General features: G+C 35.4%; 2 protein-coding genes across 4 annotated transcripts; both read right to left on the reverse strand.

Annotated features, from left to right (window-relative positions):
• Positions 1-983: 983 nt before the first annotated feature.
• On the reverse strand, positions 984-4,215 carry LOC129909708 (multiple inositol polyphosphate phosphatase 1). Its single transcript, XM_055986782.1, has 3 exons — positions 3,944-4,215; positions 3,686-3,874; positions 984-1,149 (listed from the first exon to the last, which is right to left on the reverse strand). The coding sequence occupies exons 1-3, from the start codon at positions 4,213-4,215 to the stop codon at positions 984-986; spliced, it is 627 nt and encodes a 208-aa protein (XP_055842757.1).
• LOC129908640 (regulatory-associated protein of mTOR) lies at positions 4,150-13,003 on the reverse strand. Of its 3 annotated transcripts, none has more exons than XM_055985288.1 (3): positions 12,335-13,003; positions 4,402-8,522; positions 4,150-4,305 (listed from the first exon to the last, which is right to left on the reverse strand). In XM_055985288.1, exons 2-3 carry the CDS (start codon positions 8,372-8,374, stop codon positions 4,298-4,300), a joined length of 3,981 nt encoding a protein of 1,326 aa, XP_055841263.1. In that variant the 5' UTR covers positions 8,375-8,522; positions 12,335-13,003; the 3' UTR covers positions 4,150-4,297. The 3 variants fall into 3 exon arrangements, with proteins under 3 accessions (XP_055841263.1, XP_055841262.1, XP_055841264.1); XM_055985287.1 differs by having other exon boundaries at positions 12,331-13,003; XM_055985289.1 differs by lacking the exon at positions 12,335-13,003 and having other exon boundaries at positions 4,402-8,614.
• Positions 13,004-13,698: the final 695 nt, after the last annotated feature.

The raw sequence follows: 13,698 nt of genomic DNA on the forward strand, positions 1-13,698 counted from the left end.
TTTATTTTAATTTTAGTGTGTCAACTGCTTTATTTTACAGTATTATGTGTGTTATTTAATAATAAAGTTTCCCCGGTACGCTGCCATTTAATTTTATTTTTTGTTTTAATTTGTTTTTAATCATTTAAATGTGACTTATATAAATGTTTCAATAAAAAAATATATATGTATTTCATATGTATATAATATAATATATATATAAATTTATAATTTAATGTATAATGCTTATTTATTGCCGGCCATCAAATCGACGCAAATTGTCATTACTATTTTTTTTTTAATTTTTAATTAATTGTGTTATTTTAATTTGTTATAACTATCTACATAGAAAATGTAAGAATAATTCATTTTCTGTTTTCATATTTTTTTTTTGTATTTTTTTTGTTTTTTTTTTTATAATTTGTATATGCGTATATATAATATGTGTATATAAAATAACGAGAAATACATTGGATTTTGCCTGAATTTGCTGCTGCTGTGTTTGCTTTTTTTTCTTTCTGTTCGTTCTCATAAAATTGAATTTAATAAAAAAAAAAATTAATAAACTTAATACGTATCACATTCAAGACACTTTTTTTAAATTGAAGTACAACAATTTTTTTGTGTGTGTGTAGTGTAATATCTCTAAAGAGATTTCCTCATTGACAACTTGGTGGCGCTTGGATTGTTACAACCAACCAGAACAAAACAAAAAACTTGCTGCTTGTTTTTCTTTAATTTTTTTGCTCAACATGGATTTTAGTATGAATTTATTTATTATTATTTGTAGGCAAAGCATAATTATTGAAAAAAAAATTAAGTATTATTATTTTTTTGTTTCTTTTTTTGTTTTCTTCATGTTTTGAAGCTTGAAGGCTAAATTTGGCGCTAGACTAACCTACTACGTAATGACTGCTGAAAGGCTTTTTCTTTCATGGATTTTCATTTTTTTTTTTTTTTGTATTTTTTTGTTGTTGCTGTGCATCGTTTTCTTTTTTTTTTTTTTAAGTTGCGATATCACACATTTCGTTGAAATTACAACGTTCAATACTGTTCCTGAATACTCGTCTCATTTCCTTAAGACTGCAAAGATCTTTGTCTTTTGGACAACCAGGAAGACGAACAACACGCTCTTGGTGCAGGGTCAATACTTTTGGCCCATCGCTGCATCTAAAATTTAAAAAAAGAAAGAAAATTATAAACTGTGATTAGAAATGTTGATCTATCAAAATATAGAAAGTTAAAACACTACGACCTAAGAGGTACAACAAAAGGTCGATAACTTCTCTGGTTTTTACAAGTCACCGACGAACATTTTCAAATTCTGTATGTATGCTATCGGGGCGGCTCTTATTTTGAATTATTTGGAATTTACATATATGCTCTTAAAAGCTCATGTGGTTAGAGATTAATATAAAATACAAATAAAATGGAGTGGATAGAAAGAAAGCAAAAGGAAGACTTTTTTTATATTTTTTTTAGAATATCTTTTCTAGTTTTTAAAGTAGACCTTTTTTGCCTGCTAAAACAAATTGACAAAGGAAATATAACTTTAAATGTGATTAATGAACATTTTCTGGAGTAAATAAGGTTTCTTTATTTGGCTCCGTAATACCAAAATACTCAATACACCATACTTAAAATTAATTCAAAAATAAAAATACAAAAGATTAAAAAAAAACTCTTTAATAAAGTAATTTTATCTCAATAAATCATTGTTATCTTATGTATGTTCAAAACTTTGTAGAAGAATATTTGTTTGTAATCCTCACAGTCCTAAACTTATTTGCCAAGTTTAAAACTTGTTTACCAATTTCAGAATTTTACCACATTTTAAAGTAAAAGACTTCAAACTACCTTAATTCATCGTTATTTTGATGGGAAACATTAAGTCGCGTAAGGTTAACATAAAGATAGAGACTTGAAACTTTGAGATTTTTTTTTTGTTTTTCATTTATTTCGAGGCTGTTGTTCAAAATAAGTGAAATTAAAGTTATCTGGTACCATTTTTAGAAAAAAGAAATTTTAATGCAACTGAATATTGAAAGATCTTTCAACACAAAAATATTTTTTTTTTAAAGACCTGGCGTTTCTATTGAATCGCAAATGAATTTCAACGCGTTCCGGATTTGACCTTTCCTTTTCGTTTTTTGTATGTATAACGAATAAAGAGTTTTCACAATGTCAACAAGCATATGAAACCGCCAAATTTAAAAGGTAAAAAATTATAGACAGTCTAAGAATATTGGAATAGTCAAATATCTTCTCGAAAAACATCTCAGGGCTGAGTGCTTTGAATCAGCCCTATCGACAATCTCATGTGAGAAATTTCTTTCGAAGTAGATTTTCCCTCCCTCTCTCTCCATCAGAATTTCGTTTTCGAGAAAGAAATACAACCAATTGCAATTTTTATATTAGCTGATGAGGAAGAGCGTACTGAAACGCAAAACAATTCTTTTAGGACTATGCGAAGACTTTTAAGAGACATAATCAATGCCCTTGATTTGCCACAAGCAACGTAAATTGGGAGTTTATATTATTAACGTTTACCCCAAACAAAATTTTTAGTCGTGTTCACCAAAATACAATCGTACGAATAAGACAATGTTCCTCGTCTTGTTGGGAATTCAAGTTCATTTCCAGATTAAAAAAATCTTTTAGTATTCTTCAATTGCAAAGCTTAGTGCAGCATGCTTGTGCTTCTTTGCAGAGGGAGTATACCAAAAAGTAGTTGGAAACATAAATGACGAGTGTCTAGCTCAGTCTTTGTTTTCAGAAGTTATCAAAGATGTCTTGAATATTCTTGAAGACAAGTTAATTTGGATAAACATGTACATGAAACCGCAGGAGAAATAGAAATAAGTTAAGGTCACATCAATAGTTTTCCGAAACCTGAATTACTTCCTACTTGCTCTACTTGCAATATCCAGATGCAATATCCGTATTTTTCTATATCAAATTTTTGGACACAGAATTTTTGGACCTACACTTTTTTAGGCTTTTGCTTGTTTTATAAGTGCAAGTAGTATTGGTTTCTAGTAAAAAAAGCAAATAGAGCTTAAAATCAACATTAATATTACAATGGAGATATCCAAAAAAGTGGTTTTCGCCATGATGTCCATAGGTCTGCCTGTGCGACTGTGTGTCCATCTGTACACATTTTCACTCCAGTCGTGCATTTTACTTATAATTTGTATTTCATGTTTGATGGTTATAAATATGCCAATTTTTTCAAGAATAACGCTGCGTTGTAAAAGCTTTGAAAGCTTAATGTAAACCAATGTATTCATACTAAGATGAAAATGTAATGTAATCTCCGAGCTCAGAACTACACCTACACCCAACTAACTGTTGAATAATTTTATGTTTCAACAAAAAAATTTGAGTTATGTTTTTCTAGGTGGCAATGGGAAATCGAACTTATTTGATAAATCTTAACTTATGGCTCAAACATGGATAGACAGAAAATTATTGCAAGAAAAACTCTGCATGGCCTTTTGTTAGAATGTTACGTGAGCACGCAGCGGATTTTGACAACCATACAGTAAACATTGTTGTTCTTGCAATTCTACACAAGAAAAATATCAAAGACTTTCCCCAAAAATTACTCAAAGGCTTTTAAACCCTAAACAACGAAAATTCTAGCAACATTACTCGGGTCATACGCGAGAAAGTTGAACTTTTTCTTATCAATCTGTGAACTTACTCGTATAAAATGAAAGCCAAATTGCTGGCAAACGCATCTATTGCACTTGTCCTCCAATGCCTTGGTATCGTTGCATCCATATGAGTTAAATGTTGTTCATCCTTGTACAATCCCAGATGTGCCAAAAGTTTAAGCATCGTACCGGAATGGGTAAAATAAAATGTTGCATTACTGTGCACTGATTTAGGACTACACAAAAAAAAAATACAAAACAAAGTCAATTAAGGTTAACCAAAAATAAAACTAAACAAAACTTACTCAATATGATCAAACATATCAATAATAGCAGGGCAAGCCTGTTTGTGGGTAATATCATAGCCATAGCCATCGATCCAATAATATTCAAGATCTTCAGCAAATTCCATAAAATGTAATGTTTTCCTATTGAAAACCGAGCACCAGGGTGAAACTTTTTTATGTTTATTCCATGCTGTCTCAAAGGCACAAATTGTGTACATTAAATGGGCGTCTTGCGGTGTGATATCATCAAGCTGGGTTCGTTGTCGAATATGACGAACGACATCGCGCATTTCAGGTCCACTAACAAATTTTCTAACATAATCCAATGTATCGGGATTTTTGTCAACATCGGATTTCCAGCGTTTGCATAGTTTATAAAACTAAAACAAAATTAAAGAAGAAAAAAGTTTAAAGTCACGGTCCCAAGAAATAATTTAAATCTTAAATCTAAAAGAAATAGAAGATTTCTAAAGTACCTGGAAGACCCGGTGATCCATAAACAGCCACCGTGTTGTCCGTAAATCCAACAGCCAAATTCACTTTATGCGAGTGGAAGGACAAACACGATGGCAGTCCTACTCTCGGTCCCATGAAGCCACTTTCGTGACTTCTTAACACCGTCTGCGTCCGACCGCACTGTCGATAGATTGCAATCTTCTGACTACTGCCGCAGGCTACCAGATCCACACCAGGATGGACGGCTATTGCTAAAACATCACAGCCAACCTCCCATTGATGCAGTGTGCTCCTGCCTCGCATGTCAAAGACATTCACCCGTCCTTGGGAACATCCCGAGACAAGTGTAGTTTGATCGTCTCTCAAATAGGTTGTCAATATGGCACCGGCATGCTCTCGATAGACTCTCACTCTGGCATCGTTGGGTGCACAACGTCGATCAAAGATCCGTACGCTTCCGTCACTACAACCAGCAGCCAGTAAATCCATCCGCGTCGGATCTGGTGGGGCTGGGGAGAGCGCTTTTACTACCGTCTCAGCGCCCACGGGTATATCACAAACTTTAAGCTCCTTTTCGGCATCCCAAATGCGAAGGTATCGCGTCGAACCGGCCACCACAAGTTGCTGGGTGACCTGCTGCCATGACATCACGATTCCGGGCATTTCTTTTTTGGACACACGCAAGGGCAAAGCGTCCCAAGCTGTGACCAAACGACTAGACTCCCGATTCGATTCGAATGATGGCTCCTGCCACACCCTGACTATGCCGTCATCGTGACCGACTAGCATCATCGCCACATCGTGGGCGTTGACAAACTCAATGGCTCCCACTCGAGCCGACGAAGAAGCTGAAGCTTGCTGCGCCGATGTAGTTTGAGATCCATTCCCACCACTGGTATTTTTTTTACTACTCTGACTTGGACTATTCGTAACCGGTGTGTAGGAACACACTGAATTTCGACTCCAATCGTACACAGAAACCTTCTCTTTGTACGCCACTGCAATTTGCGGCTCATATGGCAATAGCTTCACAATAGAAGGTGTAAACTGAGTCTTTCCCATCCAATTTTGAATATCAATTTTTTGAGATACCGCAAAAGCCTCTTGATCGAGGGCTATTTGTCGGACGCTGGAGTTTCTCTTAAATCGCCATTCGCGACCACGATATTCTGGAGAATTCTTGTCCGTGGGCATTGTTTGTTGCTCTTCGCTGACTGGATTTGTGTAACGATTTTTGCCGGGACGAGTGAAATAGCTAACAGCCCAGGGAAGGAAAGCTGTGGTGACAATTGGCTTCATATTCCGTAGTCCCGCTGGCAAATGATTATCTGTAACAGGAGCAGTCGATGGACCTGAACCACTATCAACTTCGTCATTCATAGAAGTCGTTCGGATCTTTCGGTCGAGATAGTCCAAATCGGGAAACATAGAGCCTCGGAGTTTTGAAGTTACCCCACTTGCAAGAACACTGAGTTTATTGCCCACTGCACTGGCCTTTCCTTCAGAGTGATTCAGACCTACGGGCGGCGATTCTCCCAGATAATTCGTCCGCGTGTTGGGACTTGGTGGCAGGCTAACACTCAAGCTAATGCATTTCTCTGTAGTTGCTTCCTTCGCAGTGATTAGGGACAAAGCCGAGTCCCTAACAAAGTTAATAACCTTTTGCGCAGCTTCGGCAACTTTGGGAAAAGGATCTTGACTAAGATTATGAATTCCTTGCCAGAGTTTTAGGAAGATTGCATGGAAAGGAATGCTCGAAGGAGCACAAGCCATATTCGATATACAACTTGAGCTATAGCCGCGTTTCATGTTTATGTTGCGCTCTAAACTATGAGTAGAATGATGGTACGGATGAGCAGTCGGACTATGTGAGATAATGGTGGGAGCAGCTGAGTTCGGGAGGTGCTCTTGAAGATAAACTGTGACAAATTGCGATTCAAAGAGAATAACCATCCACTGGAGAGCGGCAACTAGTTCCAAGCGAACCAGAGGCGACATATCATCGGCAACTTTATCCAACAACGTAATCGCTATTATTCTGTCAATGTTATTTGCATGCTCTTCGGAACGATCTGTCACTGAACTGATGAATGTTCCGAGGGCAAACACGGCTGCAGCTCTAACTTCGGGTACGGGATCTTGAAGGAGGTGATATAGTTTTTCGTGGGCCAAATCACGAACGCCAGACCAACGCGCCTTGTCAAAGTTTTGCCATAGCTGTCCCAAGCATATCGCTAGCCATTGACGAAGAAGCCAATCGTCGTCGTTTAGTTGAACTAAACATATCGACACCAGAGAGCCCTGAAGTGCACCAGTTTGTCCCAGGAGGAAGTTCTTAACAATGCTAGAGAGCACAAATGCAGCTAGAGTTCGTATTTCCTTCGTGACACTGGTGTCTTGAAGAACAGAGAGAAAATATTTATGATCCTTAACCAAATCTACTTGACAAGACGAATCTACAGCTAGAATTTTCGTCCATATGAACACCAATACTGGTCGCAGTTCCTTCGCAGAGCTCTGTAGTAATTTAAGTACATAGGGGAATATACCGACACCAAGGGCAAGATTAACGGCCCATGGACCGAGGTCTAGAAATCGAGCCAACAGATCCAAGGCCCTCAAACGATGAACCTGCGAGAGAAGAACTTGCAAAACAATTGGCAACTGTTCCGGAGGCACCCTCGATTCAGATTCTCTATCAAGCCAAACTTGAAATGCAGTTAGTTGCTCCTCGAAGAATGGAAGTTGCTTGTAGGGAGCACCCTTTTCCAAAATATCAGGCAGTTGTTGGAGAGCTAAATCCACAACTAGATCCCATGCATCCCACATTGGATGTCGGAAGCATGGTGGCAGCGCAGGGCTAGAAACAGGCGTGCAGTCGTGTGAGCGGAGAATCCGTTCGGCGAGCAGGAAATTCCTAAACAAGCTTGCTACAAGCAAATCCTGTCGGAAGAGTTTCTGAAACAGATCTCTGGGCAGCGTATTCCAGGCAATTGTGTCGGTGATTGCAGTGAAGATCCAATTCAATTCACCCAGCATTGTTCGGCGATCGTTGACTTGTCCAGGGATCTTGTCAATCAGATCACTGTGCATTTTTGGGACAAGATCGAATTTGCCCTGCATCGAGTACCATTTGAGAGCGATTTTTATTGGTGTTGTGAGGCAGGATGTGAATAAATCGGCCGGAAGTTGAGAATTCATGGGTAGAATTTGGTTTGCCGAGCATGCTGCAAGATGAATGCATTTCTTGTAAGTGACCATTGGCAGGGCACTTGGTCCGATTGTCTGCATTACTTTTTCCATTTCCTTCTCGTGTTGTTCAGCAAATTGATTGAATGAGTTTATAATGATGCCAGCGTTGGAACAATCATAGACGTATATCGATGGTGCCCCCATCCAAGCTTGTAAATCGAAGATTGACAGCGGGATGTATTGTGTGAATGTTTTATTAAACACCCAGATTTCTCCATTGGCTGTTGGTTTAGGAACCCCATGGCCATTGTAGTGAAAGAGGACACGCTCTTCTTTGGCGTTACGTCGCAAACTGGTGCAGAGTTTCTTTACATCTTCGACAGTGGGATCGTGACATTTTTTGTAACGTGCTCGAGGTTGCCAACGCTCGTATTGCTTTTGTAAATTTGCTCCAATTAATTCCATTGCTTTTGGAGCAGACACCGAAGATGGGTCGATCCAACATTCGAGACGTGAACAGGGTTGGATTTTGACAACATCCGGTGGATCGACACCAATATTGAGGCAGAGAACTAAAGCAACACTGGCTGTTTTCATTCGTTCACGAATACGCCATTGTTGCTTTTCGAATGTTATGCCATCGATGTTTTCTTGATGGCGTTTCGATTGGAAACATATTGGACACTGGCAGTCAGGAACTACGGTTCCGCAATAACCATTGGCTAGAGTTAAGGATGCATTGAGACTGTCAGACATTGAAGTCTTGCGACTGCCAACCGAACAGCGACTTTGATCGAGCATTGTTCAGTTGTAAATTTTTTGTTTTTTTCTTGTTTAATTGAACACTCACGATTTAGTTTTAAAGTTATTTCTGATAGATGTCCATTATTTACTTGGACATTTTATTGTTTTTTTTTTCTTAAATGACTGTTTTTATTTTTCAGTTTATCTATGGACAGGAAAATATTTTTACTTTTATTAATCCAACGACCAAGGAATTTGAATTTGCATTTGTTTCCAGGACACCGAGATATAGACAGAATTTGTGCAATTAGTTGCGTAAGTTGTAAAAAATAAAAACGATGGATGCAATAGATTTGGATGCTGAGCAAGTCAGTTTGAAGGCTGATAATGTTGATGTCTAATTTAACAAAAGGAAAACTAATTTACGTAAATAAGTAGGTACCTATTCCAAAAAATTAAGGAGTTTCTTTAGATTCTAAAAAAAAAAAAAAAAAAACAAAACAAAATACTTAAACGAACGCCTTTCTGTAATATTTTGCGATCTAACTTGAACTTTGGACGTTTTTATAATTTTTGAAAACTGCAATAACAGGGCAAGTTTTCAAAATAATAAACCATTCTCACACCATTAAATTTTGTTCGGCTTGTTGCTCTGAAATAAAAGCAAGAAATTGAGTTTTGATAAAACTTGGAACTGTTAATTAATTTGCAGCGAAATGGCGTATGAAATAAAAAATATTTTGATAAATTAATTGTTTCTTATTACTAGCCAAAGTTTTAGTGAAAGAATTGTTAAAAACAAAAATCAATTATGGGCGGAGGAAGCAAAATACTGTTGCAAGGTAGAAAAAAAAAAAGAAAAACCAAATTTTGAGAGCCCTTAAGTTGGCCTATCAGCATATTTTGTTTGATCCATTACTTTTGGGACACAATGTACATATTCACGATTACTGCTCACAAAAAAAAAAATATCAATTTCGGGAGGCGAACCTCGGCCACCCAATTAAGAGGCAACTACAAGCTCCCCTAGACTAATACGACTTCTAAGGATATGAAAACTTTTATTTATATAAACTGTTTTGGAAATATTGAATCAGGCATGATTTAAAATAGCTTCAAAGATTCTCAAACTGTGAACCGATTATCGTCTATTCGATATTATTTTCAATATTACGGAATGACCCACCTGAATTTGAACGAAATTCGAAAAGAATCTAAGGATTTTATTGTTCTTTTATGCCCAGTTGCTCAAAGCAGCAGACCTTAATAATTGTTTATGCGTCGTCTTATCTGCATGATTGACGAATTTGAGATGGGCTCGGATTTACACAGACTTTAATTTTGAATATTTTCTTCGGGACTTGGGCTTTTAACTCATCCAAATGCAACAGACTCAAGAGCTCAAGTACCCATAGACCACTCGAAAAAGTTATGTCAAAAATTAAATAGGTATGAATACAAAATTGCGATGTATGCTGTGAGTAATTTTAATTTACATATTTTGAAATAAATGTTTGTGTTGTGTACAGAGAATCAATGCCCAGTTTTATACTTTTTGACGCGAAAATCTTAAAATGCAACTCTGTGTCCGGCAGCGTATTTGGTTATTGAAAATGACATAATGAAGTGACATACTTAAGTTTAAATTTAACGATAGGAGCATAGACTTCCTGCTAAAAATCGAAAGTCATGATAAACATTTAGTATGCTTGATTTGAAGGTATGGTTATGTGTCGCATAGGTCACGTGAATAAGCACCAAGATGATCCAAATTGACTCCGTTAGACTGCCTTTTAATTCAACATGACCGCTAAAATTTGTCAAGATCTTTCCGATACATTGATTGACAATTGGATCGCTCCCGGAAGAAGTCACTGCGGATATTAAAACGATAGCATATTCCACATTATACATAGTGATATTATCGACTGTTAAGGTAGGTAAGTGCAAATAGCATCATCTAGAGCACCTGCTCAGAAAATCCTAATCAAGCGCTAATTTTCGCAGTTTTTATACCAAAATTGATTGTGAAATGGTGAAGTGTAGCCAATGAAGAAAACAAATTTTATCATTGATCGAATTTATAATGCGACTGTTGTTTTGAACCTACTCGGGTCAAATATACTTGCATGAGTTTGCTAGTGCAATGGTACGTTTTAGCATGAAATATGCTGAATGTTTGCCTTTACCCTTATGACGCTGACAGCCAACATTCCAACTGCTATTTTTAGTAATGCTGAACTCAAAGTCGATTGAGTCGGTTTTCAAGTACAGCCAAAAATATGAATTTACTTTAATGTGAGTAGTATTTTTAACAACGGAAAGAACAGACACTTGGAAACCGTCATCTTACAAACATTTATCGAATTTTATTAAGTTTTTTTTTTCAAATTCATTTGAAATTATGAGTGTATATAAATTCGCCAAAAAAATGTAAACAAAGAAATTTTGCAAATCACATGGTGCAAGTAGGTAAGATGTAATTGTGTATTTGGTATAAAACAGGATTATAACTCAAAAACTAGACAGTTTATCTCTACTTAAACGGGTCATTGCTGGACTGTACCATCAAATCATTATGAATCCATTGCTAATTTAAAAATCTTTAATCTTTCTATTTTTATTTTTTCCATTTAAAAATTCATACCAGACAGTTAAATGAGTAAGTATTATTTGAATGTGAAAAAAAAAACAAAAATCATGACCTATTCTAATTAAAATCTCAAGATCAACGACCCCTAAAAAAAAAAACCATTAAAGGAACAAACAATAACAACAACAGAAAAAAACCCACCCGAGGCGTATAAAAAAAACAACCACAATAATTCATTTCATTCATTTTAATTTTTGTTTTTTATTAAGAATATAAAAACCCCCGTTTGCCAATTCTCAGAAAAAAATTAATAAACAACCTCTTTTAGTAAGTCTCACGCCTTTTAAACGTGACATTATTTTAACTAATTCCAAAAATTAAAAATCTGGTTCTTATTTTCGATATCATTTCAAATGAATACATGCAAATTTTACAAAAAAAATATTGCATGAATGAGAATGACCCAACCAACAAAACGCATTCCATTAGGGATCATCCGCAGCAAAAAAAAAAAAAATGAAGAAAGAATGAACCTACGCCCAACATGTGTTCGCTTCAAAAATGACGATGGTTTGTTGATTGATATTGCAAAATCTACGCAACTCTCTAAAAGTGCACACAAAACAAATGATGAAAAAAAATAATTATTATTATGAATTGAAAAGAAAAACAACAAAAAAAATGTGTTTTATTTTTGTTATTATTTTTCTCCAGACTCTCTCTCTCAAGGGTTCATTTCTATGCAAAATACAAAATATACGAGAAATGCCAAGAGTGAAAGAAAAAGATTAGCGTCTTTTTTTTGCAAAATTGCATAATATATATTTGTATATATATAAAAATAAAATTACGTATATACTTTGTCGTCTGTCGTGTCAATTCGGTTTCTCAAGAAAGAATGTTGTATGTTGTACAGAGGAGAGGTACAGAACAGACTACAACAAGAATACGAGAATACATTTCACGGGAGACAGTTTACGACGGCGGTGAAATGGGGAATGGAGGAAAATGGGAGTATTGGAATGGCATTCGACAATCGACATTCCTTTCTTTTTTTTTTTAATCTAGAGCAAGGAAAAGAGTCCCACAAACCAATGTGACTCATTGTAAAGTTGTAGTTGTTGTCCGCGTTTTTAGATACCTAAAAGAAATTGATGTATGATTTCTAGCATCTCACATTTCTTTACACCCACGTTGTTCTTTTTTTTTTGTTCCTGCAAAAAGAAATTAGCACACACTTTAACTTGTAACATCAACAAAAGAAACATGAGAGAAACAAAACTTAAATGGAAATTCATCGCAAAAATTCCAGCCTACTTCATTTGGGTCCTTGAAACAAATGCAAATGAATAAAATGAGACACAGAGGTTAAGAGGTAGTTGGTAAGAAGTTATCCCAAACCATATTTTTGACTAACTACCTACAAATTCTTTTCTTTTTGCAAATCCTTAAAGTTTGATGAAATTGGATTCTTTCTTTTTTTTTGTGTAATTTACAAAAAGAATTTGCGTGTTTGTATGCTTTTATCCTTGGTCGTTGGATTATTTTAATTCTTTTATACAGTTTTTATACTTTTCTTTTTCACAGAAAATTAAAAAAAAAAAAAAAAAAAGTCAGGACTTCTCCCTGCACGCAGTTTTTTTTTCTTTTTCACTTCCACACTTTTTTTTTTCGTCAGTCGCAAAAAAAATGGAAATTTTTAATTCTGCATTAATTGAGTGGAATTTATTCACACTTTGTGGTTATGTTGATTGTTTTATATATTTGTTTTCACTTTATATTTAATTGATAATTGAATAATAAATCTTTTCACTTAAATTTTCTTTGATAAATTTTTTTTTTTGGGAATCACGTTTGATGAAAAATACGCAGCATTTTTTCAACGACTTTTCACTTTTTGACACGAGATGTCATGAAAAATAGGTTTGTTTGTTTTTTTATTTTTTCTTCTTTGGTTGGTGGTGAGGAAGAGTGAAAGAGACGGATAGATTGTTGTGTGACAGAATTTTTCGTTGGGTTTGTTTGAGTTGAAATTTTAGAGAGTACAGAGTACACACGTGTTCTGGATTTAAAGCATGGCTAAAAATTGCCGATAGAAATATTGCAAATTGAAACATACAGCCCTATTCTGCTATCCATCGGGGGGAAAAATCGCTAAATATTCACCAATTACCATTCTGCTATTCATCGGGGGGAATCCAAACTCACGTCGGTAATATCGGTAATGTTGTTCAGTATTCCACTAATCACGTGAATGAACTTGCTCCATACATTTGCAATCCGCATAAAAAATGTTGCGGATCTGTCACTTTTGTTTGTAAAAATAAATTCACCATCGTTGAAATTAAGCAAAATGCCACTTTTCATAAATTTTTAATTATTTCTTAACATTTAATCGGCTGCTTTTATTTTTTCTATGCAAATAAACACAAACAAAAAATTTTTTTTTCCTTTCAATTTACTTCGTCGCCATTTTTTTTTTAATTTGACGTTCACCTGGACGTCAAATTGAGGGATGATAATGCAGTTTACCCGATGGATAGCAGGATGGCAAGGTAGAGTTAAAGTGAACCGAATGTGTGAATCGGATCTGAGATTCACGGGAACAGCAGAATAGGCATAATAATTTAGGAAACATAATTTAAAAGACTGTTTTTCTTTGTTAGCTTTCAATGACTTGATACTTGAATAAATGTTGCAAGTTCTGGCAAGCAAGTTGCAATAACCATTTTTTTTTTTTTTTACAAATTTGTTGTTTTCAAGTCAACTGGTATGCGATTTTGCAATA

Source organism: Episyrphus balteatus, chromosome 2, assembly GCF_945859705.1.
Source record: "Episyrphus balteatus chromosome 2, idEpiBalt1.1, whole genome shotgun sequence".
Classification (NCBI taxonomy): Eukaryota; Metazoa; Arthropoda; class Insecta; order Diptera; family Syrphidae; genus Episyrphus; species Episyrphus balteatus.